Source organism: Lagopus muta, chromosome 2 (assembly GCF_023343835.1).
Source record: "Lagopus muta isolate bLagMut1 chromosome 2, bLagMut1 primary, whole genome shotgun sequence".
NCBI lineage: Eukaryota > Metazoa > Chordata > Aves > Galliformes > Phasianidae > Lagopus > Lagopus muta.
The window spans coordinates 58682640-58709651 of NC_064434.1; the positions used below are offsets into that span (position 1 = coordinate 58682640).

The following is a 27012-nucleotide window of genomic DNA, read 5'->3' on the forward strand; positions in this document are numbered from 1 at the left end:
GCTCGGATTGGCCGAGCGGCGCGCGGCGTGATGACGTCATGGGAGCTCGTGAACGGCGGTGCCGGCTGCGGGGAAAGATAGGAAGCGGAAGGTACCGGCAGCGGCGGGGCGAGCGAGGGGAGGCGGCGGGGCGGCCGGAGGGGCTTGGGCTGGGTCTTTTCGCGGTCCAATGCCGCTGTTCGTCAAACCTCAGCCTTGAAGGCCGTCCTGGGTTGGGGCCGGCCGCCGGCAGCGCTCCGGTTGCGAGGAGGAGCCCGCGGGGAGTCCGTGCTTATCAGAAATGTAATAAATGAAGTCAGTGGATAACCGCGGCGCTGAAAGGAGATAAGGCTGAAAGCTGTGGTAATGCTGGGGTGACGTGAAGGGCAGTCATCCTTGTTTCCAGATCGGAGGGCCTGATGGCCGTTCACACGTGTTGCACTTCATCTTTTTGACTAATCGTCACGGTGGCAAGGCAGATGTTCAATATCTGTATTTTCAAAATAAGTACGGGGGTGATTTACATCTGTTTGAACAGACTGGCTTCACATTTCTATCAGCGCATCATAATTCAAGTGCTCACGTCACATCATGACGTTTTAATTTCAAGTTACTTCTGCAGAATACCCAGCCAGTGTAATTCTTGCACTGAAAATATGTCTGAATGCTTGGATTAAGCCTTCAGCAGAAAGAATGCAGTTTGGTGCTGTAGGTAGCCAAAGCCAATTAGATCACTGTCCTAACCTTAGGTAGGCTTTTCTTGTATAGGTAAAATGTATAGGTAGTAATAGTTGCTAACATATAAAAAGGTGCTAGTATGTATAGATGTGAGCGGTAGATACAGTAATTGGCTCTTTCACAAGGCCTAAATTGCCTCATTTCTTAACGCTTCACCCGTACAACTATACATTCATCAAATCTCATTATGTAGATGCTAAAATACATCCCTTATTAACTGTGGTGTTACAGTGTAAGCCAGCAAGACAAATGTTATCCAATTTGCCTTCTAGCACCAACAATCTGTATGAGTTGTTAGAGCCTGCTAAGTCAGTGTAAAAGACTTAGGTGTTAAGGTGAAATGAATTATAAACAGTTGATTACTAACTTGTATTGAGTCATGCGTTGTACTGAGCACTGTCTTCACATGAACGTGATGTATTTAAGTGAGGAAATCAGAAAAGGCTCCAAAGCAGAGCAGGTAGCCAGAGATACATGCTTACCAGTATTAACATAAATATGTAATTGCATGAAACACTTCTGTAAGCTTTTATTGTAATCAAAATGCAAACTACTAAATTCAAGAGTTTATAACTTTTTTTTTTTAACTTAGTGTTTTATGTGGCACAGAATGTAAAAAAGATGGGGAAAAATGATTACAGGTTTTCTACTATAATTCCCAAATCCCAAATTTTTTTTTTTTTTTTTTTTTTTTTTTTTCCTTTTTCTGAATGTGGAGAATGTCAGTGGCTGCTTACTGCATATTTTGCTGTAGACAAATAGGAACTTCTGGTCCAGCCACCAAAAAACAGCCATCGTGGAATGATATAAGTAAGTACAGTTCTATAAGTATCAATAAGAGGTGTTATTAAAAGAGGAAAGAGTCTGTGTGGATGTAACACTGTGCATGCTTAAATGACAAGACATCTACTCCTCTGCAAAGTTTCTGATCAAAAGTTTTATTTTCCTAAAGTGGATGTCTGCTTCTATCTATTATCTAGATAGAGTTATCTAGATAACTCTAGATAATGCTGCTAATGGGAGTCCCACCAAAATACAATCTCATTATTTTAAGCTCATTTTTATCTGTTTTTTTCCTTTGGTCATTTCTTAATGATTAGCACAATGAAAACATCGCGTCCATAAACTGTTAGTAACAGGGCAGCACTTGAATAAACTTTGTTTCTTCCTCCTTTACTTTTTTTTTTTTTTAAAAAAAGTTCTACAATCTTCTCTGCTTCCTTTAATATCTTGTATAAAATGAAAATTCTTACAGTTCTAAGGTGTATTTTCCTGGATTAAAAGACAAGATATTTCTATTTCTGCTCCACAGAATCATTGCATTGTTTTTTGTTTTATTTTTTTGTCCCTTTGCCAGTTATTTCTTCAGCTTGTAACTGCTTCTTGTCTGCATGCCACAATTCTTAAAGTCTTGCAAAGGCAGAAGCTGTGGCAGTGGGCCTAGGGCAAACCTCCTGGTTCATGCTGAGGAAAATCAATTATTCATGATAGGTGAGATACATTCCATTGGGCTTGCCGCTATCGTAGCAGTAGCGTTGCACTTTACTCACAACCTGAAGTCCAGATAATCAGCCAACCTTCACTCAGGACAAATAATTCAAATTGGACAGGAATCCTTGTATTTAAAAAAGAAGCTGCTGCAAGTGGTGTTAATTCAACTCTTTGCTCTGTAAGTTCAGATTCAGTGGAATTATTTGAAAAATATCTTTGCTCAGAGAGATTCTGCAGGGATTTTCACATACACTGAATATCCAGTCAAGAAGAAAAAGCTAACTCCTTAGCATAATGTGGAGGTTCAAACAAATGCTAGTGAGATAGACAGAATTTTTCCTATTGATTCTTGCAGCTGGGGAATGAATGCAATTGACAGGTAGCAATACTCACAGTAAATAACAGCAGTAGGAAACATTTCATTGCCTACATTAAGAGAGCAGGAAATTCTAATCCAGCAAGACCTTATTTAATTTTAAGTAGTGATTTTCCAAAAGCTAGACAAAAATAGAAAAAAACCTTAGTTACTGAAGTTCTTACTGTCTGGTTATCACATGTTATGTGTTTATATTGACTTGATGCACACAACTTTCTTTGATGTCCTTTTTTCATTTTTCAAGGAAAAATTGCAAAAGTAACTGGATCACTTATACTAGGGTAAGTTCTAACTAGCAAGCTTACATGTAAATTATGGATACAGTAAAAACTTCAATTCACGTTACTTTCAAAGAATGTGACAATATTTGAGGGGTTTAGGTATGGTGGGCTGTAATTTGGAATCGTATCTTCTGGTAGATTTACTCTCAGTTATTTGAGAGTTTCTTTTCTGTGCTAAATTGATATAATCTATGGACTTCTATATATGTTTGGTAAAATCTGGTATTTGTAATTAATGAATAAAGGATGATTTATACCAAAATGACTGTTAAGATATTTTTGCTGTAATCTTCCTCTTTTTCAATAGTATTCATACACAGCTTTCTTTCATTTAAAGAGGTTTTGTATTCATTACATATGAAGTTTTGTCCTTAAAGAAGTTGCTGCAAATTGATACTCAAGCTATACATCAAGAAAAGCTTAAATCCCATGTGTATATACGTACATCTTCTCGAAATCCAAATGAATATCAAGGTAAGATGTCATGGTTTGGAATCCAAAAATAAAATGTTAACAGCATACAGCATTTCTGGAATTTACTTGTATGTCCAGAAATATACATTTTGGGATATGTTACAAAAATAATATTCACAACATCACCTGATTTATTTTTAAGAGATCTATATCCGTATGTATATATAGTTACCTTATAAAGTATAAATATGAATATCTTAAAAAAAAAAAAAAAAAAACAACCAACAACTAGACAGCATCTTGAAATATCGTGCCATATCAGTCTTTCAAACTTAAGTAACCTAAAAATGCTCTTTTAGGGATTACATACCAAGCCAGAAAAGAAATCCATAGAGCAGTAAGGAAAATTCTCGAGACAGAAGCTAAAATTTTCCGGAGACCTTTTAATGGTAGGTGTGAAAAGCATGTGTAGTACCTGTGCACAGTACTCTATCTAAAACCTAAGCACTTGTAGATAGTAAAATAATTATTTTTAAGAACTTAGTATTTCCTCTGTTTCAAGCACAACAGAACATGTTATTTAATAGCATTTAATGTAAGTTTCTGAATTAAAACTTTCTGTGTATTAAAACTGTATTTAAGTAAGTAAAAGTAACGTTTAAGAAGAGATTTGAAGAATAAATGAAGATTTATTTTTTCCCCATTTCAGATGGGAAGTGAAGCTTACAGTACTGAGTTAATATTTGATACCAAAGTTTTTTTTGTATCAAAGGAATTTTTTTTTTTTTCAAAAGCTATATTAATAGAACAAGGGGTAACAGTTTCAAACTGAAAGAGAATAGATTCAGATTAGATATTAACAAATTCTTTACTTTGAGGGTGGTGAGTGTCAATTAAATGAGTCCAAGCTCTTTTTGGTGGTGCTCAGCAACTGGACAAGGGGCAAAGGGCATGAACTGGAACACAGGAAGTTCCATATGAACATGAAAAAGAACTTCTTGACTTGGGTCTCACAGAGCACTGGACCAGGATGCCCCGAGAGGTTGCGGAGTCCTTCTGTGGAGATACTCAACACCTGCCTGAATGCTTTCCTGTGTAATACATAATGGGAACCTGCTTTAGCAGGGAATTGGACCAGTTGATAAACCGAGCTCTCTTCCAATCCCTATGATTCCATGATTCTGTGAGGCATGGGCCCAGGCTGCCCAGGGAGGTTGTGGGTGTCATTCTGTCCTATTTTACTGCCCCAATTAGTTTTTAACAGTAATTCAGAGAAATGCTTTAACAACTAATACTGAAGTACTAAAAGGAACAGATCATTTCTTTTTAATTCAGTGAAATGGAAGCTTGCCTGTTAAAATGCTCATTAGGAATAACTTGGGTTTCATTTGTTTTCTGCTAAAGAGCATTTTAGTACATTTGATGGAGAAGATCATGAATGTGCTTTATGGCTCCTCTTAAAAAGGACTCAGTCAGAAGACAAAGAGGTCCGACTGCAGGCTGTGCAAGAACTGGCAAAGAACACTCACTGGCATGGTAATGTATGCTGGTATAGTTCAGTTCATCTACAAAAATGCAACCATGTCTCTATTATCTGCTGCTGCCCTGGAAAAATTGCTAGTAGCTGAAAGAAGTGTAATTTGGACCAGAATCAGGTTTTTTTTGGTTTTTTTTTTTGTTTTTTGGGGTTTTTTTGTTTTTTTACATTGCAAGCAATTTTTTTGTTCCTAATACTCTTCCTCGTTGTGATGATCAGAAAGATCAACACACTGGAGGGGCAATACAGGCAATAATAATAGCAAAGGAATTAGCATGAATGGAATGGTGTTATACAAGAAGAAGAAAGGTGCTCACCCATCTCCAAAGATTAGGCTCACAGAAAACTCCACAAAGGAGGAATCTCCAGAAACAGATCCTTCCACAGTGGCAGTCAACCCTTAAATGAACCTGTAGGCCTTCATCTGTGCTCTTAGGGCTGACCAGGTCCTTTCCCCAGGTGCTCAACCAGTGGTTCAGGCCATGACTCAACAGTTACCATACACTCATACAAAGCACAACTGCAGTGTGGGCCTCTCTCTGCTTCCCCACTAGATTATCAGGACCACCATTTAGTATGATGCTGTCTTACTGATGGAGAGCAGTTCTGGTTCATTGGTTCCTTGGCCTTTTAAAGCTGTTAAGAATAGTACTGCTTCTGGTACTAATTGTTGTAAGGCTCTGCTGGAAAGGGGTTTAAGGCTATGGTTCATTTAAAGATTGGTTAGGAAATGCTAGGTAACCACAACAAGGCAGTGGTGACAAACTAGAAGTAGAGGACTTGCACACACAAACATTATTTATAAGCCATTTTCTGTCCTAATTGTTACTGTTACCTTAATACTGAAACATCCTAACGATTTTTAACTTTCCACAGATTTATCCCACAGAAAAAAAACTACTTTGATTTAATGCTATGGTATCATCAGTTACATTATTAGTACATTACATGTCATACACTTATTTGTAAGTAGGGAAATCTGCTTCTCTTTTATGTTCTTTTCTCCCTTTGTTATTATAATGCCATAATGGGATGGAAAGTACTGTGATAACAGCAGAGTGGCAAAGTCTTTGACTGCAGCAAATGAGAATGAGCCTAAGTGTAGCAGCTGCAGAAATGAAGGAAAAGAGCTGCTTAGCTTTGGAAGGCCTCAAGTAGGCAGAGATCTCCAGCAAGAGATGCCCTCACCTCCACTGCCAACTCTTAAATGAGATCTGGGAAGGGCTGGATCATGACTCCACCCCTTCCAGTCACTCAGGGCATTGCATGCACCTGAGCTCCCCTGGGTTGGCCCTGCCTTCCCACCAGGTGCTCAATCACTGCTTCAGACAAGACATGCATTTCCACTACAGTTACCTACTTCTGTATCTTGTAAATCATATTATAAAGCATGGTATAGAACTTAAGGTTCTTGAGTCCTCTCTCTTCTTAAAGCAGCAAATGTCCTTGAACTCCCAAGTAAAGGGCATACATATACACCCTTTTCTCCACTCCATCACTAGTCTGTGTAAACTAGGTAGCACTCTAATCCACTCTGATTATTCTGGTAGTAGAGTCAGTTGACATTTTGTGCAATTCCACACAATGGAATGTGTTGCTTCAGACTGCCTCTTTCAAACTCTAATTATCTCAAATTATTTACATAAAAGTCATATTTGAAAACATTTGAAAGGCAGATGTACCTACACTGAAGCTGTGTGTAACAGTTCAGTAATGGCCATCTTACTTTCATGTGGGAAGACTGCCAGCAGATTTTCTGGGGCTTCTTTCCCTGCAGACCTCCTGTATCATTCAGTGCATAAGATGGCCAGTATGTGGGAATTTAGCTGCTCTTAGTTATATCCTTTTCTCTATAATACTATTTGCTGCAGTATTTGGATGTTTTACAGGCAGTAATAATTCTTGCCAACTACCTCATAAAGAAAGTGGGTTTATTTTACTCTGATATTGCAAAACTCATTCCAGCAAAGATCTGGACTGGGAATGTGCTACCTTTTCACAGCTAGAACCAAATTGTTCAGCATACATTATCATAAATACTGCGTCCTGCTCATCCAAAGCACAGCTTCAGTGACATCAGTTTGTGGCTGCAAGTGATCTGCACCAAGGAAAAATGATGCCTGGTCTGTGATTATGAAGCCTCTTTTAAGTAGCCTGTCATTTTTGTTCATGAGATGTATAACAGTAATGAGGATAAAAACACTTTTATAGCGAGTTGTTGATCCACTTCAATATTGTCTTTCCCTTCAGTTTGACACTAATTTCAGTATGTGCCTTTCAATTTCCCCAGCTGTAAAATAGATAGGTTTTGAAAATCAAGTATTATTTAAATCTGTTTTCCCTTCAGTAGGGTGTCTTAAAGTCTTTATTGCAAAGACAGCAAGTGCTTCAGTAAGGAAAGGCTACTTGTACAGTGATGATGTCTTACATAGTCTAAGGTTACCTCTTTTTAAAGTAAAAAAAAAAAAAAACTTTGTAGAAGCAAAGCTTTTTGTATCATTTAAAGTTCATGCCCACATCTTGGCAGCATTTCTGTTTAGAACTTGGGTTAATATTGTACGAAGGAAAAAAAATAAGGTTTAGGCCTGAATTTATAGTTCTTGCATTCTTTTCACAGTAGCAATACTCAACTTTTGCTTTTGCATTTGTTCAATTCACATAAGAATCTTTATTTAACTGATTTGTTATCAACAATTAGTGCACAGGTCTATTTTGTTTCAGCACAGTGCTGGGTCTAACAACTGCTATTTTTACCTTTTGGAATTCGTGACTACAGAGTCAAGGCTTATTAAGGAGACTGCAGAAAAGTTATTCTTTTCAACTCAAAAAAGAAATCAGAAATTTAAAGCCAAATGAAATATTTACTATCAGTTTTAACCTTAATGCTGGAGTTCTTGTACTGCAGATTATCAGTATGGTACTGTTGCCCAAACCTGCGATCAAAGGACTGCTATAGGTTTGGCTCGATCCAAAGATATCGACCTTCGCTTTTTCCTGCCTCCACCATCACTGCCAAAAATGAAAAATGTAAGTAAATGGACAGAAGATACCAGCTGATTTTTGCTTACTTGTGTTTACTACTTCCATTGTTAGTGACCATACTGAAATAGAATTCTTCAAAAGTAAAGAGTACTAAAATGAAAACCAAAACATCAACTGTAGTGTACCTCTGGAGTGTCTGTATTAGTGAATTATGTGATGCAAAGAGCTGAAGATAGGAGTTTGATTATTGTTCTTTGACTGTATGTCCAAATTACACAATGTAATTTGTACAAGTCACAGTGTGTATATGGAAATATTAGGAAAAGGCCACTAAAGCATGAAGCTTAAAGCTTACTTTTCATCACTCAGGTGGCTGGTTTTAGTATTAATCACTCCCAGAGTTTTTACAAGAGTAACTAGTAAACCCAAATTGCAGAGCACTGAAGTTTTGTCTTTACTAATGTAGCTTCTTCAATTATTTAAGATCTTTATTTTCTTCCATATTGTGTTTTGTTTCAGAATTTAAAAAAGTAGAATTAAAAACTGTGTTTACTTCTCACAGGATTATCTCATAGAAGATGAGCTTCGCTTGCTCTTAGTTTCTTTACCTCAGTCTGGCCTTGATCCATGTGTCCAGTACTTCACATCTCTTGCTTTACGTGAAAGTAGTCAGACTCTTGCTGCACAGAGGGTGAGTTCCCACTTACAGACTGGAACTATTTGGTTTCTTTATTCAGAGGCTCACTCAAAGATACAAACCTATTTCTATATTTTTCAGCTTTATAAGTGAAAAAAATGCAGTCTTTGTTACATTACAACTTAGTATAAGCTCTTCTACACACAGACCACATGCTTGAAAGCTTCTTTATCTTTCTTAACTGTACTAGTTGGTTTAGCAAGAGATACCTGCTTTGTGGGAAGGCTTGTAAGTAAAGACATATCTTTTCTCTCACAGTCTTCATAAAGAGATTTTTCACATTTCATCTGCTGAGATTACTAAACCTTCTTGACATCTTACTATCAAACTAATTGCTGCCTATGGTCATGAACTGTTCATTACATGGAAATACATTCCTGTAACATGTCACTGTTGCCAAAACCTAAGTCAATTGATTTTTGTAATCAGTGACTCACTTTTGAAAGTTATAATTAAAAAAAAAAGTACTGTCATAATGTTGCTTAGCAGGGTTTATTTAGAGATTTCAGAGTTCAATAACTCTTTATTCTCTAAGACACAAAGAAGTGTAATGTTTTCATATGGGGATTCCATTGTTTACATAACAAGAGATCTTGCTACAGAAAAAGCACTTGTAAGACCGCTCTTGGAAACATTTTGACTAATTGCACTATCCTAGAAAATTATTCCTTCTTAAAGTTTTGCTGGTCTTCCTGCTGTATAATAGAGACAGACTGACCTCTTGGCACTATGCTAAGTGTCAAATACCTTATTTTCTCTTCTCCCCATTTCTTTTTTTTTTCCCTCCCAACTCTGGAAGTCTAGATTATGGCTGATTCTTGCTTCCTTATCCTCAAGGAAACAATTTTAAGAGATTACATTAATATACATAAGAACCCTGCATTTTTCCCCTTTATTGTGTGTTTTGAAGTTAATAGACTATGGAAGCTTCTGTCTGAAAATTTGTTTAATAAAAAATAGTAGGCCATTTTATAGCGTGCCGCTATATAATTTATACACTTAAATTAATACATGCTGAGCACTCTTTAAAGAGATCTCTATAGATCATTACACACATAGCATTCTAGTTTAGAAATGCTTATTTTATGTGGCTGTTTGGAACGTGGTATCATTTTTACTATTTCTCCTTTCAGGGAGGCTTATGGTGTTTTGGGGGAAATGGACTTCCATACTGTGAGACTTTGGGTAAAGTTCCTTCAGAGACAGTAGAACTCTTTTGCTTGCAAGCTTTAGTGCAACATTCTAAGGTAACTGTCTGTTTTAAACTACAACTGAAAAACAACATTTATAAACACTCTTTTCTAAGGCTGTCATACATTGGGACCGAGTTGCCATTTTCTTGTCTCCTAGCTGCTATCCCTTTTGCAAGAGCTTTTAGAGAGCTGAGACTGATGTGAATCATAAGGAAGCATACCAAACTCATTTTTCTGATATCAAGTGCCTCTGTAACAATCAGAAAGCTAAACAGGTGGAATTGTGGTACAAGAAGTGTAACAACAAAGGGACTAGCACAGTGGAAAGGTGTTACAAAGGAAAAGAAAAAGCGCTCACCTGTCTCTGAAGATCTGGGCTCTTCAAGGGAGGGATTTGTAACCAGAAATCCTTCCACGCTGGCAGTCAGCCCTTAAATGAGGTCTAAGAGGGTGCAGCCAGGCTCCACCCCTTCACACAGCTGAATTGCCTTCATCTGTGCTGTCAGGGCTGAGTGGGTCCTTTCCCCAGGTGCTCAATCAGTGGTTCAGGCTTTGTCTCAACAGTTACCATACAGCCTCTAAGTTCTGTTATTATTACTAATTAGCCTGTGAAAGTTCTTTAATTTCTCAGAAGTCCTGAACATTGAAAGATAGTATTGAGAATACTAAATTGTTATTTGTAGTAGGGATGGATAAAGTGTAGTTTGCTAGTATTCCTTTCACAACTTCCATATGCATAGAAATTCTGACGTAGTAAGGATTTTCTACATTCTAGATTTTCCATTCAATCAAGTTGTGACTGTACTTACACAGAATGCCTCTGTCTTTGCTAAAAGCTTCATACCTGAGGACATAGCAATTTCATGACCACAGTAAATTTTTAAGCACTGTAAACACGTTCAAGTCACAAGCATTTGGTCGCTATTGGTGTTGACATTACTACTGATCTGTCTGTGTTCATCTTCTTGAACTAGAATCTATTGTTGCCCTTTAGATCAGTAAAAATAGTGATGTTATTAGAAGAGTAAAAATGTCTGTAAATTTCAAAGAGGAGGTATGCTAGCAATTTCACTTTAGCTGGTAGGCAGTAAGAGGCTTCAATGGGCAGTGCTTTAACAAGTGCAGGCAGCTGTCCTGTTTAGACTCTTGAACATCACTTGTAAGTTGGTCATGCCAAATGGATATCAATGTCATTTTCCTCTGATGTGAAGGAGAGTATAGTGATGATTCTCAGCATCTTTCAGGTTGTCAATTCATAGATATCATGCACTCAACACATTAAAATATTTCCTTCATCTTGGAATAGAGAATAATAAATACTAAATGAATAAGAACTCTTATGTAATAAGGGCCGTATCATATCAGCTCATGAAACTACTTTCTGTATTAACAGCATCACCAAGAAGCTTTTGCAGAACATCTACTTATTGTCATTGTACTGTATGATGCTAGGTTTCATCTCACTGTGATAAAATTGAAGCTCAGGGCGGCCTTCAGCTGCTGCAGAGGATATACCAGCTCCGTAAGGATTCTGCAAAAATACAGAGAAACATAATCCGCATTATTGGAAATATGGCTTTGGATGAACGTCTTCATTCATCCATAGTACGTGCAGGTAAAAGGAAAGCAAGTGCAAGCAGCCTGAATGCCAGACTGCCAGTTCTATATTCTAAATTTTTCACTGGATTCAGTGCTATTGTAAAATGTAAGGGACTGTGGTAGTGCTCTGGTTTTTATATGTGTATTTTGTATGCATGTATATGGTTTCTTTTCTTGTTCTTTTTTGTTAGTTTGTGCCTTTTTGTTGTTGTTGCTGTTAAATAAAACATAAATAGTTTAGACAGCTTTGGTTTAAAAACTTACATGCGTTGTCTAGCTGATGTGTGTCAGAGCTAGAGGCACTGAAAGTCTTTGAAGGATGATGAAAATTGGGACTTCTGATATTTAGTTCAAATTACTGACAGAAATCTTCTGAATTTCCTACTCTCACAGACCATCTGCATTATTGATCTTTTTTTTTCCAATTTACTGTGTTTCAGTCTCATGAAGGAACTTTGTGTCTTTATGTTTTGGAATAAAATAAAACATGCCTTCCCACTCTCCCTTGCTTTGTGTCAAGCTAGTAACTAAGAACAAATAACAGTGGCAGGAGGCAGAGATGAACTCACACAGCTTCTGGTGCCTGTGGGTGCCCTCGCATCCTGCTGTTCATGCTGCTTATGCATCAGATCCTCACAGCTGCTCCAGTCTGCAGGCCAACCCTTACCCAGCTAGCTCTTGCTGAGGAAGTTTTCCACCAGATCTTTAACAGCGCTTCAGTCCGCTCTGCCAGCAAGTTTAATTTGAGAAATTTTTCCTCATAAATTTTTTTTGTCAAATTTTCACACTTTTCCCATTTGTTCTTGTATGTATGTATGCTCTGAATATTCAGTTGTTTCTTATCTGCTTAGATTTTAAAGATTTTTCCTCATTCATCACGGATCCTTACAATCATTCTGACTCAGTTTTCTCTAAAAGTATTTAAATGTTCGTTGTGTGTTTGTGTGTGTGTGTGTATGTATGTATTCATTCCTTTGTATGTCTCAGTACTCTGTGAGCAGCCTCATCCATGTCTAAGAAACAGTAAGTTTCATTTTTAGGTAAGAGTCTGTAAAGTGTTTATTTTTTCTTGAGGTAGCTATGACTTAAGTTGAGGAATGTGTTCTGTCAGCTATTCTTTTATGTTTCTCAAGTGTAAACAGAATTGTTTGGTTTTTGTTTTGTTCTAGAATAGCGGGAGAATTTTTTAATTACATAAATGTTTTTGCACTCTGGAATTTAAAATTAGAAGTTGTTCTTCAGAGCAATCATCAATTTTTCTGCCTGCCATTATTCCTGTGTGCTGTTCCCTTTCTTTCCCGTGCTTTGATTTTCATTTTCTCTCTGGAACATTCCTTATCACTGTATTTTTTGCATATTGGCTGCAGAAAGAGAATCAAGATGTGTTCTCTGTCCGACTGCTGCTCTGACCTGCTGATACACTTTGTTTTACTTCTGGGAAGAGATTCTCCTTCACATTATAATCTAAATAGCAGTAAAATACATTTCATCCTCACCACTCTGAATTTTTTTTAATTTTGCCATTTCCACTTATCCAGCAGTGGCTTTCCTGCAGTAAAGAGAAGTGGGTTGAAGTAATTTGTTTTGATATTGCCTTTCTTACATTTTAATGCCCATTTTCACAATTACTGCTGTGAAGGATGATGTTTGTGAATTTTCTTGTTGGGATGATGTTTCTGACTCTTTATTTTTTCAACGTAGGTTGGGTTTCTGTACTTGCTGAAGTAATGAAATCCCCGCATGTCATTCAGTCTTCTCATGCATCCAGAGCTTTGGCTAACCTAGACAGGGACACAGTGCAAGAAAAGTATCCAGATGGTGTTTATGTCTTACATCCACAATATCGTAGCAGGTAATGCAGAAGGAGAAACTGTGCATGCTGTAATTTGAGTTATTTTCTATAATTTTCAGTTACAAAAATTCAGAAGAATGGATTCAGAGTGCAGCTCTACTTTTGTTACCTGCTCCTCTGGTTCTTGATGGATTGACTGGACTAAATGTAGATCCTCTAACAACAGGAGTGCTCGGAGCTGTCCGTAGCAATGAAAAGAGCGTTCCTGTATTGCTTGGAAAATGCAAACCATTACATGAATTATGGTTTTGCAGCCTTTGTACTGGTGTGTCTTGGGATATGATGCCTAGCAGTTATTCTGCTGATAGCAGCCCACTGTCCTCAGCTGCAGTGAAAGAAGCTGAGGCTTCTTTTTTTCTTTTCCAAGAACATTTATCTGGGAGTGAAGCAGTCTCCAACATAGCTCTTAGCACTTGTCACTTAGCAGCAACTATCCTTGGGGCCATTTGTGTTAGTGGAGATGGTGGAATCAGACAGTAAAGGTCTCACCAAGCTGCATTAATAGTAGGGGGAAAGAATATTGTTTTCCATTATGGAAGAATATGAGACGAGTTTGGTACTTTACATACTTCTGTCTAGATCTCTCTTATGGGCGAATCTGTGTTTTTCATCTTGATCTGAGTATCCTCTGTGAAATATCATGCAACGTCATGGCATGTTGTCCAAAATACAAGAAACCATGTACAGTGTTCAAAATAGCATTTTGATATCACCTAGATTAAGAGTTCTGTCTAAATTTAATTTGCTGAAAGAATATCTGTCATCTGTCTTCTACAAATTCCTTTCTATGTCAGTCAGCCCATCAGAGCAGACATCCTTTTTGTTCATGGTCTTCTGGGAGCAGCGTTTAAAACCTGGAGACAGCAAGACATTGACCAACCTGTGGATAAAAAGGCTTCAGAAGTGCAGGAGGAATACAGCCAGTGCTGGCCAAAGGTAAAAAGACAGTACCATTTTCTTGAACAGTTGCTGGTTTTTTGTTAATGAGAGCTGGCTAGAGAATTGGATGACTTCTAATCTGTTTTAGGAGTAGCATATTTTGTGTTCTTCACATGGTTTTTGTTAGCAAAATGAAATTTTCAACAGGTTATGCTTGCAAAGGAAAATCTCTGCTGAAGTTAATGCACTCAGTGTCATTCTTCTGGTAGTGAAAGAGGAGGCAATGTACGCTGTCCAAAGTATATCTACAAAACTTCAACTCATCAGTCCCATTGGCCACGTCAGTAATTGTTGTTCCGCCCAGGAGAGGGAGCCAGGAATGCACAAATCAGTAATCCATTCCAGCCTTTGCCTTGTTTTGATTAGGAAGTTGTCAAGAGTTTGACAGTCTTTAATAACAAAAAAATAACAGTGCAGGTGTAAGATGTATTCGAGGATTCATGAAGAACAAAAATTGTACTTGATACTCTGTTCATAATAGCAGCTTTGCTCCATTGTTGCTGAAGTGTTTGTAAGAGTTTTCCAAGTACTTCAGTAATAAGCTCTTTTTGGTGGTTTTCTTTATTTAGACATGGCTGGCTTCAGATTGTCCTGCCCTTAGAATCATATCTGTGGAATACGACACCCGTTTGAGTGACTGGAAAGCAAAATGTCCTGTTGAGCCTCACAGGTAACAAATGCATGTCTGCAGTTTGGAGGGGGGAACAAGAGGATGACCTATACAGCTAATTATTTGAATCACTTACAATGAAACAGTGAAATTAACTTTTCTTGTTGTATTTGAAAATAAAATTTAGAGAAATCTTGGCTAAAGTCATGGTTTACCCAAGGTTTATATCCTCATGGGTTAACTCAAATTCTTAATTTCTTTTAGACTGCTTCATGTGTCTTCATTGTCTTCAGTGTCTTCAGGCACTAAAGTGGTCTATTGATTTAGATATAACATTAGTTTTGCTTCTTCAGGGGAGTATTTATTAAGCTTAAAATGGCCCAACAGTACTTTGTAAATACAACAAAAGACTTGCTGTACTGTGACTTGATATTCGCAGGAAAACAAAGCTTATAGTTCTATTCAGAAGTATTAATCCCTGCGAAGAAATTGCCATTTGTCTTTGGTAGATGAGCTACAGAAACTTCTTTAAGATTTAGACTTTCACAATACATTATGAAGCTAACAAGTGAAGAGATTTTAGGCACAAATTAAGAATAAATTGTCTCCAGCCCACACTGTTTTTTGGTCAAATAGTGTAATAAAACCACTGCTCTTGTCAGAGGAGCAGTGCTTTAGTGAGCCTGAGCCAGCTAGATCAGAAGAAGACACCTCCTCCAAAAATGTTGTTTCTAAAACATAAAAACAGTTTAGATGACTTGGTTTGAATGGATTTTAGACTCAGCAATTGACTTCAGTGCTCTTTGAATCTGACTGTAATCCAAGTCCTCCCATTCATTATACACATAGGCATGTAACTAGATTCAACTTGTAAACTTCCATGAAGGCACGTGCGTGACTGCTGACAGGTTAAGAATCTGAAAATTAATTATGTTTTGAGTAGGGGACAAAATTTGTATAAAAGATTGAGAGCTTGGCACTTGCTCATTTTTCCTCCTTGTGGACATACAAAGAAATGATGCAATTATTGCATTAAAGAAAGCATGCAATTGGGGCAAGATAAGGAAGATGTGACTGACAGTATCTCTATTCTATTCTATTCTATTCTATTCTATTCTATTCTATTCTATTCTATTCTATTCTATTCTATTCTATTCTATTCTATTCTATTCTAAAGTTAGTCAGAACAGTGACAGTAATAAATGTGTAGATAGGTACCTCTATGAGAGACCCTTTTCCCCACATCCATCTCAAGTATGTATAAAGAAAGCAAATTCAAAAAATAAATAAATACATATGCATTTATTTTAAGATAACGTATTTTTCATCACAGAATGGAAAACTGCATTACCTGCAATATGTGCTCACCCATGCATATAGCATATTATTTTATAGTTTGTTGTGCTTAATCAAAAGTGAAAGACATTTGAAGATATTTTAACTAGCAGCAACAGAAGTGTAGCTGGACGCTCACATCCTTATCACTGCTGTAAGAGTATAGGCTCATCTAGTGTTTCAGAAGGGAGTTAAGTCCCTCAGCAATCTTAAAGCATATTGCTCAGATGAAAAGACAGGTTTGAGTATCCTTTTCATCTGTATTATCTGAAAGCTGTTTCTAGTGATAATGCTTGGACCCAACAGAGATGGAGTGAATTAGGCTTTGCACAGTGGTTGCCCCAGTATCCTGAGGTTTCGTTATCAAAGAGTCTTCTGTGATTCCTATTGTGCCACAAGGAGTAATGATTTCACTCTTTCAAGCTTAGCCTGGGAATTAGGATCAGTTTTGGTTTGATTCTACCACAGATTCATTTGTAGCCTTTAACATGTAGCCTATCCTTTCCAGAATTTGACCTCTTCATTCTTCAAATTGAAATTGAAATCATTATGTTTTTATACTACTTTAATACCAAGCATTTGGAAATAATTATTTGAAAAATTATAACTGATGTAATTTGTGATTTAATTATTTTTTTTTTAATACATTGGATGATAATGCACTTATTCATTTCCTGAACAACTTTGCTTTACAACTTGAGCAGTGTTTAGCAAAGTACATTTTTGTCAGGTATTTACATATGTTCTTGTTTCAGGGCATAAAGTTTATTATGCATTGATGGTGCTTTGTTAAAATGAAAATATAATTTTGTAAACATGTGAAAATGGTTTTGTTTAAAAGATACGATTTGCAGAACTAAAACTAAGGGCAGTAACTGATAAGTGAAATTAAAATAGCAATTTCTAGCAAGACCAAGAAACTGAACTCATTTCAATTGCTATTGTCCTTGTGAAGCTGACCTTAAAACGTTCTTGACGTCTTTAGTTTTCAGTGTAGCAACAACAATTAAGTAATCAATGTTTTATTTACTGAATTCACTTTCGTAAAACTGCAGCGCTGAAAGTTTATTCCCTTTAAGTCTGGTATTCAGCTTACCATGTTCCTTTGTGCTTGTGTTTGTTTATTCGTCACAGGACATCTATTGCTTACAGGAGCAACGAGCTTCTGGAGAAGCTCAGAGCTGCTGGGATTGGAGAGAGACCCGTGGTGTGGGTGTCACACAGCATGGGCGGTGAGCGCAGTGCCTGTCTGGCAGAATGCTTTGATTTATCTGCTGTTACGTTTCAGAATGAGACTGGAACAAATTTCAGTTTGAAAGGCTGTTGTTCTGAATGGTCTGTGTACAACGCTTGCAAAGATCTGAAAATGGAAAATAGATTTCTGTTTTCCTGGTGTGTTGTTTGCAGTAGCACACGCATTTTGAATGGATTTTTATTCCTGTTTGTTTGTACCGTGTTGATTCAGAAACACAAAATCAATGAATTGAAATTCATGCAAGTGGAAATTCAGAGGCAGAGTTTTCTCCATCATCTGGCATATGTTAGATGTCATTAGCAACACTAAAACCAAATTAAAAAGTCTATAGACTTGGATTTATGCTGTTCAATTAACATCTTATTTTAATGCCTCAGTTGTTTTTTCCAACTTGATCTGATGTATTCGACACGCTAAGGATTAATCAAATGAGGCAAGAATATGGTTAGTTGCTTCGTGGCTAATATGGCACCATCATTATTTTCATAGTGATTTAAATCAGTGCATTAATTCAGTTTCTCTTGCCAGGTCTTCTAGTGAAAAAGATGCTGGTGGATGCTTCCAAGAATCCAGAAATGGGTAAAATTGTAAACAACACGAGAGGAATCATATTTTATAGTGTACCTCACCATGGCTCCCAGCTGGCTGAATATTCCATAAATGCCAGATATCTTCTCTTTCCTTCTGTGGAAGTTAAAGAACTCAGCAAGGGTACGTCACACTTTGCTACCATGTAACAGTAGAGATCTCTGCTAATCTGTTCATGATGCTTTTTTTCCTTCTTTTTTTTTTTATTTTTTTTAAATCATGCTATCAGAAAAAGCTGGATAAAAACTACAACTGCCCTTCTTATGCTTAGTGTTGTAGCTTGAACTGTCAAGAGTAACTTTTCTATTTGATTACAGACATGGAGGGGGGAAAGAGAATCAGAACAAATTTATAGAGGAGTAGTGTAGGTCATTTAAGGTCTATAAATATCTAAGGTGTGGGGGGCAGAATGGCGAGGCCGGACTCTTTTCAGTGGTGAGTGGAGACAGGACAAGGGGAAACGGCTGGAAACTGCAGCATAGGAAGTTCCGCACAAACATGCGCAAGAACTTCTTTACAGTGAGGTGACGGAGCACTGGAACAGGCTGCCCAGGGAGGTGGTGGAGTCTCCTTCTCTGGAGATGTTCAAGACCTGCCTGGATGCCTACCTGTGCGACCTGCTGTAGGGAACCTGCTTTGGCAGGGGGTTGGACTCGATGATCTCTGGAGGTCCCTTCCAACCCCTACAATTCTGTGATTCTGTGATTTAGCAAAGTAATGTGTGCTGGACTTCAGATTTTTGTCTTCTGTATAAATTCGTGTTACGCAGAAAGAAATGTTACATATGATTGCTGGGAAAAGGAATTACAAGCAGAGCGCTACTCCTTTTTACTGGAGTTCTTGATTTTCCCAAAGCACTTTATGGGGACTGTAGTTTTGCAGACACAAGTTCTAATTTTCTGTTCAAGATAAAGCTGCAAAAATAACATTATCCTTTCACAGATTCTCCTGCCCTTAAGGTGCTGAATGATGACTTCCTGTCTGTTGCCAAAGATAAGAAATTTCCAGTGCTGAGTTTTGCAGAAACCCTGCCAACGCATATAGGCAGCATGTTGAAACTGCATGTTGTACCTCTGGAGTCAGCAAGTAAGTCAAATAGTCACTTAATTTTCTTTAATTTTATATATATTCCTGTAGGCATTGATAATGGGGATTCGGTGGTAGGAAGACCTTGGAAAAAACATCTGTTGTGTTTGGAGCCTTTGTTTAAACTTTTGGCTGTTTAAACTTAACTACAGTCTGCCTGCTGAGATGGGAGGCAGCTGTGTTTGTAGTTTATGATAGCAGCTTAGTTTTGAGTTTTCCAAATGCCAACAATACTTATTGAAAAAATGCTGACTGGACACATGGCTGATGTTACATTGTAGCAGTCATTTCCTTTCTAATAATGAGCAACTGATTGTCTTTGTATGGCTAGGCCGAATAGTGTTTCAGAGTCTCCTGCAAATTCCAGCTATGTTATCCTTTAGAAAATAAGAAAAAAAAAAATAATAAACTGCTAATAGGAATTCTTACTAAAGATAGTAGAACTCTGGACCAAATGGTTTACCAGCATGGGTTTTGGAGCAATGTTTAGCCAATCAGACTATTAACAGCAGGTATTGATGCTTTTAGCACATTCAAAAATCACCAAGCCAAAGCAGTTAAAGGGCAGACGGGGAATTGCTTTTGAGAGAGCAATTGCTAATGCAGGATGCGCTTTTCAGTCCAGCTAATCTTACAAACTGTGATCATTATTTCTTCTTTTTTCTCTCTCCCAGAGTTAGGTATTGGAGAACTTATTCCAGTGGATGTAAATCATCTTAATATTTGTAAGCCAAAGAAGAAGGATGCTTTCCTGTACCAGCGTACACTGAAGTTCATTCAGGATGTTTTAGCCACTGACCTTGGGGAATGAGGTTTCTGCCATCCTTGTCTACTTCTATGTAGTGTAACACAGTAAGTTCTCCTAACAGTTGTTAGAGGATCTGCAAAACTGCAAAGATACGATATGTGTCGATAGTATCAACTGCTAAAACAATTTTTGGTACATCTTGAACTTAAGAGACATCACTAACTTATTTCTGAAATCTTTTCAAAACAAATACAAACTGAAACAAACTCATACAAACTTGGCAAAAAGAAAATGGGTGTTGGCTTAGAGTAAGCATGATCTGTAGGCAAACCATGTGCAGATTCTCCAGCGATCTGGCTGAGAACGGATGGAGATGTCCTTCTGGAGTAACACAGATGATGTATTGAGGGTGCCCAGTGCATCTCCTTTTAGCCAAGAAAGGTTGCTCTGAAGTTAGGTGGTCTCAGTAGTGTCCATATGCATCTGGGGCTTGGTTTCATGGTTTGTGTGAGAAACAATTGAGATGGTTATTTGTTATGTCAAAGGTGGAAAGAAGCATGTGGTTGCCTTAAAGCTTTGGTTTACTCTCCATGTTTAGTATGTCAGAAGTCTCAGAAAATTCATGTGTGTGAAGGTAGCATTTTAGTTAGTGGCCCAATTAAGACATTTTTGTAATTTGTCTTTTTGTTTAATAGACTTACCCAGATTTGTTAGCAAAGACAGCATCTGTTTTCTGTCTGAGAAAGAGATAAAGCTTTACTAATTCCTGGAGGTTGTCTTGCATAAACAGCTGTAGTTGATTTAATCCATTTGTATAAGTGAGAAGAAAAACATTTAGAAAAAAAAAAACAGAAATGTTTACATTCTTGTACATTTCTCTTTTAATCTTAGTGACTTTTGAGATTACTTTCTATAAGATAGCATGTATCCAGTCAGATTGAGGGCAGTTCTGTGCTTGGTCATTTGGAACGGAGGCCAGGATGTTTTTCTTTAAAGGCTCATGGGATGCACTGAATAGGTGTCCCCAGCTCACATTACTCATTTAGAAGATCTTCAGCTGATGTAAGAAGAGCACTGAAAATGCTCTCGTGGGGTAAGACAGCTGCAGACCCCAACAAGGAAGCTGATGCTTGGAGTTTGGAGCTCAGGTCGAGGGAAAATTTAAACAGGAAATAAAAATTGAGTGATTATATGATCCCAGTTGAAAGGCAGAGGGTCCCAGGGTGCTCACGTGTATTTACTGGTGTAGATACAGAGCAAGACAAAAGCATTGTCTTATTTGAACTTGTTCACATTAAGGATACCTTAACAGCACTGATGAGAAATAATTATTTTTAGAAAAAAAATGGCAGCACTCAGTCACTTTCTTAAATCCTAGGTAGGTTGCAATATAGTAAGAGAAGCCCAGTGCAAGTGCCATTTCTTTCCTACCTTCCTTTCACTCCCAGCTCTTTCTGAAGACAAACAGGATATGATTAGGCTGTGTTCCTGTGGCTGACTGTTAAGTAAGGCCTGGTGACATGCAGAGGATGTCTCTTAGCATCACCTGTATGATAAGGATCTAATCTTACCAGCCTTAGAATAATGGCTCTAAAAGCTACCAGAGAGATGTGGTGCAGTCCTTTATGGGCTTGGTGCAGGTGTCAGAGGCCACTGCTGTCCTGCCGGGTTCTGAGGCAGCTGGTTTTATTCCAGAGCTCTCTGGCCCAGGAGAACACAACGGCTACAAACACATTTTTTGGAAGTTGATTCTTGCTGAAGTTGCATGGTAAAATTCACAACCCGCAACAGTACAGAGAATGTGCAGCACTACACTCACAGAAGAGCATTTTTTCCCCATAATCAAGATACAGGAAAGAACACTGGATGGCAGTATTTCAGGTAGAAAATGTAACAGAATTGTCGTAACTTCTAAAGAGGTTTACCCTGTTTAAACTCTGGTTTAAACTTTAAAGTGTAAATATATTAGAACACTTTGTACTCACGAAGTTGAGAGTATGTCAATCCCATTGCCAGTAGACGATTTCTAATAACTGACTCTGCTTGGTGTGACAAACCTTGTAGTGATTTTAATGGACTTCTTTGGCTTAAAGGGATTCAGATCACTGATGTTACACATTAATTTTGTTCAGTAATGCATCTGTGCTTTGGTACTGTAACTGGAACTGTCAAGACAACTTTCTCTTTTTTGTTATTAAATATATATATGTGACACTTCTAAAACTAATACTTTCAGTTGTGCTTTTTTGGGAATAGTTACAAAATGTGTTTTTAAAAATGCACTAAATACACCACAATATATATTAAAGCTGATTGATTGTAAAAAGAATGCCCTGGTTCATGCTTATATTTATTGAAGACCTGTTCCTTAGAGATGGTCTGCTGGAAGAATGTAATGTTTATCCTTCATCTAAGGTAGAAGGCATAGAAGTGGGGTCACAGCTGGTCATTGTGGTTTTGCCAGACTGGGGAATTTTTTTGGTTGTGCTTCTAGGTTTTGCAAAAGGGCTGCTTCAGCCATATAGAGACATTGGTTCTAGACCCAGAGGGCAAATGGGGTGGCATCTGGCATTCTTGTCTGCTTCCCATTAGAAATTTAAGTTCTTACGCTTCCCTAGCGTCACGTTAATTCCAAAGAGTGTTTTTGTATAAATTCATAGGATTCAAACTGTGCCCTTAATCCCATCCCAGCTGGAAACCCAGCAGCAGATGTGGCCAGGGCTGTGAATGCTGGTAGTTCATCTGCACGGTGGGACGCAAGTGGTAAGATGGGAAGGGAGTGTTCATAAGGAGTGGGTCAGTCTTTGCTCTTGGGACTATCCAGCACTCTAGTAGTGATATTTATCTAGTAGTAATTTTTCTGGTAGTAATCAAGTTCTGATTGCTGTTTTCACACTTGTGCAAGGAGGGTTTCTTTTCTCTGTGGTTTGTGTTCTGTGGTGCTGGGCAATATAGCTGGCCAGGAAAGGAGAAGTTTTCACTCCAGTTAAACTATCAGTTTTAGACAATTTTCTGAGTGAAAATTCCAGTAAATATTTTAGGTTTTTTGGTTCTCTTTATCTTTCAGTTATGTTCTGCCTAAAAAGCTCATGAGGCTAAAAGGAGAAATCAAACAGCCTTCCAGGCAGGCTACTGGTTAAATACATTGGTTTTTTTCTGTTTTTCCTGAAGGAAAGTTGTGAAATACATGCCATTGCTACCCTGGTGGAAATAGCACTGGTGTAGTGTGGTGTGAGCAGGAGGCTGAAGAAAACATCTCTCAATAGTAAAAAAGAGAAGATAGTTACAACGTTGGGTTCCTCTGCTCATCTTGTGGGGAGGGCAGGCTTAGGCGAGGATTAGAGGGAAGAATCCTCACCTCCTGCAGTGTTCTGTGATGGTTTCACAAATGCAGAGGGAGTCTGGCCCTGCTTAGTTTGTCCTGACCATTAAAACTAGAATGCAGGTCATGAACACCTGCCTCTGAAAAGCACTTGGCACTGGGCACAGGCAGGAAGGATAACATCTCAAGGCAGCACGTTGCTCCCTCTGTGCTGCTGCTGTTTCAGCTGGGATGTTTCTTTCTTTCTGCTGAGGTGCTGTGACTGACAGGGATGTGCTGTTGCTGACAGCACCAACCAGTTAGCTACAGGGACTCTTTTAATGGGCAGCTTGCCACAGATGCAGCCATCACTTAGAATGCTAGAGGCCACATACTTGTGTTCAGAGAGAGTAATAAAGTAGGCTTTATTTGACTTGTATAAATCTACTTTAATGGGCGTTCTTGCTACCACTTACTTTCATTACCATTTAAATTAGCTGTCCTAGAGCTGTTAATTATCTTTGCAGGTGGATATGGCCATATAACGTACTTTCTTTTTTACTGCTCTTGATGTTTTGTACTGATATGTGTCCATAAATAATCGCTGTATTTTTGAGGAGTCTGAGACTCTGTGTGAGGAACGGACCAGCTGCTTCTTCCTGCTTCACCAACCTGACACTTCTACAAGAAGCTCAACTCAAGGTTTCATGCATTTGTCTTTTGAGTTTTTTGGGATTTTTTTGTTTTGAAGTGTCTGGCAAATGAGGGAGCAGAGGAGGAGGGTGCACAGAGAAAGGCAGGAGCCTCTTACCGGGTGCCTTGTGTGCACTCTTGTGCTCGTGGCAGCGAGGCACAGAACACGTGGCAGTGAAGTCAGAAGGCTGCTGAATTGCAGTTTCCAAGCAGCTGAGAACAAGTCAGTCAGAAAATCTTCCTGTAGGAAGAAGGAAAAATAAATAGTTAAGATCTTTTGTTATTAAATCAACAAGTTACTGTGACAAGATGACAAACAAATGGCATCTGTGCTGCACAGCGGTACTGCTCGGGGCAGGTGAGATCCTGTGCAGTTGCAGCATGGATATCCTCACTGAAATCATGGCCTTCTGAGAAGCGTTGACTGCTGGCTTGCTGATAAACGAGTAATGGCTCCATGAAGAAGCTCATGCCTGCTCTGAGCTGAGCAGCACCACTGCATGAGCTCACCAGAGTAAGTGACAGATAAACTCACCTGAAACATGGGCCCAGCAGACTGATGGAAAATGCCAGGGAGGAGCAGAGCAGGCACATAGGAATGCTTGCTTGGAGTTTCTGAAGTTGTAACTGGGGTGATGCTTCCCCTGCTAGATTATCATGTTCTGAACCACAAAACATGATCTTCTTCTCTTTTAAACCTTTTGCTTGCAAGAACCCACACTGAACAGATTATTGTGTACAGCCTCACAGTGTGTGCTGAGACTGCCTCCTAGGGCACTCCCTGTGTAGATGCATAGTGCACCTAAACAGCAGGCTTATGCATGCTTCTTAGAATTCTCTAGTCTTTGATGCAGCTGCCTGCATCCTATCCCTAGAAGCACACCAGGTAGCTCCAAGCTGAGCTCCCTATTGGGCTGTGAGAGAGCCTTAATCTCTAGAGGATGATTCTGCTATCCCCAGTTGTGTATCTTGTGGCTTAGCTTCAGGGTCTGACAGCCTGAGTTGCACTGGAATAAAGTTGTTAGGCTCCAAGAGCAGCATGTTCCAAAAGAACTGTCCTTGTCCATATGCTATTTTAGTGGAAAGTACGTGTGTTGTTTAGGGTAGGCTTGCTGAGAACAAAGACCAGGATGGTGTTTTGGAAAAGTGGAAGAAAACTACAAAAGGTGCCATTAGTCTCCCTACAGGCAGAGCAATATTTTGACAGGCTAGCAGATAATTTCAGAATAGCTGAGGCGTGTTCTTAAGCCATTAAAAGAACTGCACTTAGAAGAGACCTGTTCTGATATGGGGGGAGTGGAGCAGTCATTGTCCTGAGCTGGAGCAAAACCAGGTCCTTCTTGCTGCTGTTCAGGCAACACTGCTCATGCTTCTGCTTCCCAGCCTCAGAAACCACACCTTGTATTTTACTTTCTATGCAGAATGAGTTTAACAAGGAAAGCACTGTGGTCTGCCAGGACTGCAGCTATCTCTATGCAGATAATGCCTAAGCCTTGTTTCCACGGTGGAAACTTACTGGCAGAATAATACCAGCATTACTGCTGTAGTTACACTGATATGTGTTCCTCCTGGGGATATCTGTTCCAGAATAACTATAGCAGTCTATTCAAGGTAAGGCTACTTTATTTTAGGTGACAGAAATAGGTTAATATATACATGTCAAATGAAAATGTTTTTATTAACCTTTTTTTTCCCCCATACATGTTCTTGCATATGATTTCTAACTGAAATAAAATATCTTCGGGTGGATTAATAAAAAGAAATAACTTAGAATAAAGAACTTCTCAAACAAACTGGATAACATTAGGTTGTATATATTCTGTACACCTCCCTCCAGGGGCAGTTTCTTTGTCTTTAAACAAAATGAAAATGAAATGTAGCATGGACAGATGATGTATCTCCTTAAATAAAAACCTTTATGCAAACTTTTGCATTCTTACTAGTACTTCTACAGGAACATCGAGGGGATGAGTTCTACAATTCTAAATTATTATTTGTATTCTCCAAGCTGTTTTTGTTTTGTTCTAGGTCAAGCAGTTTGTTGAACCCTTCTGACAGTGCACCACTGTCTTCATCATCACTGAATGTCACCCAGTGACTGGGGAGTTTCAAGTTTTCTGGACTGTGTGCTGCAGAAACTGCTGACGGCACCTGGCTGGAAAGATGGCAGGAAGAATCTGTGTCCAAGTCCAAGAGATTAGTGTTCTTTGCAAGGGAGCTGCTATCCGAGAGCAGCGGAGGCTGGCCTTCTGCTACAGTAATCAATTCTGTACTGGGTGCCAGCTGTGGGACTGTGTTATTTCCTTGGCTGGCAGCGAGTGTAGGAACTGAGAGGGCAGAGCACGTGGAGGCAACCTGAAGGACAGAGTCCTGAGGCTGGGGGCAGCCAGGATTGTTGTTGTTGGAGTTGAACATTAACTCTCTAAGAAGTGAGTTGTCGCTGCTCTGGAGAACTTGCAGATGAAGAGCTGCAGGAGCTGACTTTTTTCTTCGTGGTGGCACCTTTGGGATGAAGGAAGCGTTCTGGGGAGGCGGTGTGTTGGCCTCAGCTGTGCTTGGGGAGTTGGGCCGCTTGTCACTGCTCCCCCTGCTCTCCTGAGGCTTCCCAGGTTGTGATGTTCTAGGCTTAGGGACTGGAGTAATCTTGGTCGGACTGAGAATAGCTGCATCTTCTAGACAGGGCTCTGGCAAGCCAAAGGGATTCTGTATTGTCTGCTGGTCAAATCGCTCTTCTCTAGATGTGGCCTGAGAGGGTGAAAAGGAGTAATAAATTTGAGAACAAACATGGTACCTTAAACTCTGAGTCGCTTCCAGTGCAAGTTTTACTGATGGCATTGCTGAGAAAAGCTGACAGTACTGAAAAAAACAAGCAGTACAGAGAGGCAGCTTGACAGCACCATTTGAAACTGCTTGTTTGATTCTTCCTCAAGCATTATGCCTTGGACCAGTGTCCAAGCATGCTATCTGAGGACAAGGATCCTCCAGCCCTGTTCACTCTCTGCATGAAAATTACTTCTCTTTCTGAGCATCTCTTTCTCATGTTAGGATTTAGCTCCAGGCTGAATTAACACAGTTCTGAAGAGTTATTTATTTGTTACATCTCCCTGCTGCCTAGTATTATTTAAGCAAGAATGCGTGAGGGCTGAAATAATGGGGCCATGAGCTCATGCCTTTGGCCATGTTCTAGTACGTAACCTTGAAGGACAATTGGCTTAAACTAACTTAAGAAAGTTATTAATGGCATTGGCACGTCTCACTGATGCTAGGAACTGAAGCTAAAAACAAATTCTCAAAATGCAATTTAGTTTGTATGTTTTT

General features: G+C 38.8%; 2 protein-coding genes across 6 annotated transcripts in view; one reads left to right on the forward strand and one right to left on the reverse strand.

Moving 5' to 3' along the window:
* Position 1: 1 nt before the first annotated feature.
* On the forward strand, positions 2-25827 carry SERAC1 (serine active site containing 1). Of its 2 annotated transcripts, XM_048935097.1 has the most exons (18): positions 2-90; positions 1433-1527; positions 2829-2865; positions 3203-3339; positions 3639-3728; positions 4684-4815; positions 7722-7843; positions 8361-8489; positions 9629-9742; positions 11141-11303; positions 12989-13139; positions 13934-14075; positions 14648-14748; positions 17158-17255; positions 17807-17989; positions 18809-18952; positions 19627-19804; positions 25723-25827. In XM_048935097.1, the coding sequence occupies exons 2-17, from the start codon at positions 1437-1439 to the stop codon at positions 19761-19763; spliced, it is 1971 nt and encodes a 656-aa protein (XP_048791054.1). In that variant the 5' UTR covers positions 2-90; positions 1433-1436; the 3' UTR covers positions 19764-19804; positions 25723-25827. The 2 variants fall into 2 exon arrangements, with proteins under 2 accessions (XP_048791054.1, XP_048791053.1); XM_048935096.1 differs by lacking the exon at positions 25723-25827 and having other exon boundaries at positions 19627-21927.
* The window catches only part of SYNJ2 (synaptojanin 2), a 71971-nt gene continuing 66995 nt past the window's right edge, over positions 22037-27012 (reverse strand). For all 4 annotated transcript variants that reach the window (XM_048935094.1, XM_048935095.1, XM_048935093.1 and 1 more), the window contains one exon: positions 22037-26439. In XM_048935094.1, coding sequence (XP_048791051.1) covers positions 25669-26439 — 771 coding nt within the window. In that variant the 3' untranslated portion in view covers positions 22037-25668. The remainder of the gene's footprint in view (positions 26440-27012) is intronic.

Bases quoted from the DNA above. Each gene is read 5' to 3' on its own strand.
- SERAC1 (XM_048935097.1), top strand. From the start codon at position 1,437: ATGTCAGTGGCTGCTTACTGCATATTTTGCTGTAGACAAATAGGAACT. The intron at 9,743-11,140 runs GTAACTGTCTGT...GTATGATGCTAG, and splicing joins CTTTAGTGCAACATTCTAAG to GTTTCATCTCACTGTGATAA. The intron at 18,953-19,626 runs GTAAGTCAAATA...TCTCTCTCCCAG, and splicing joins TGTACCTCTGGAGTCAGCAA to AGTTAGGTATTGGAGAACTT.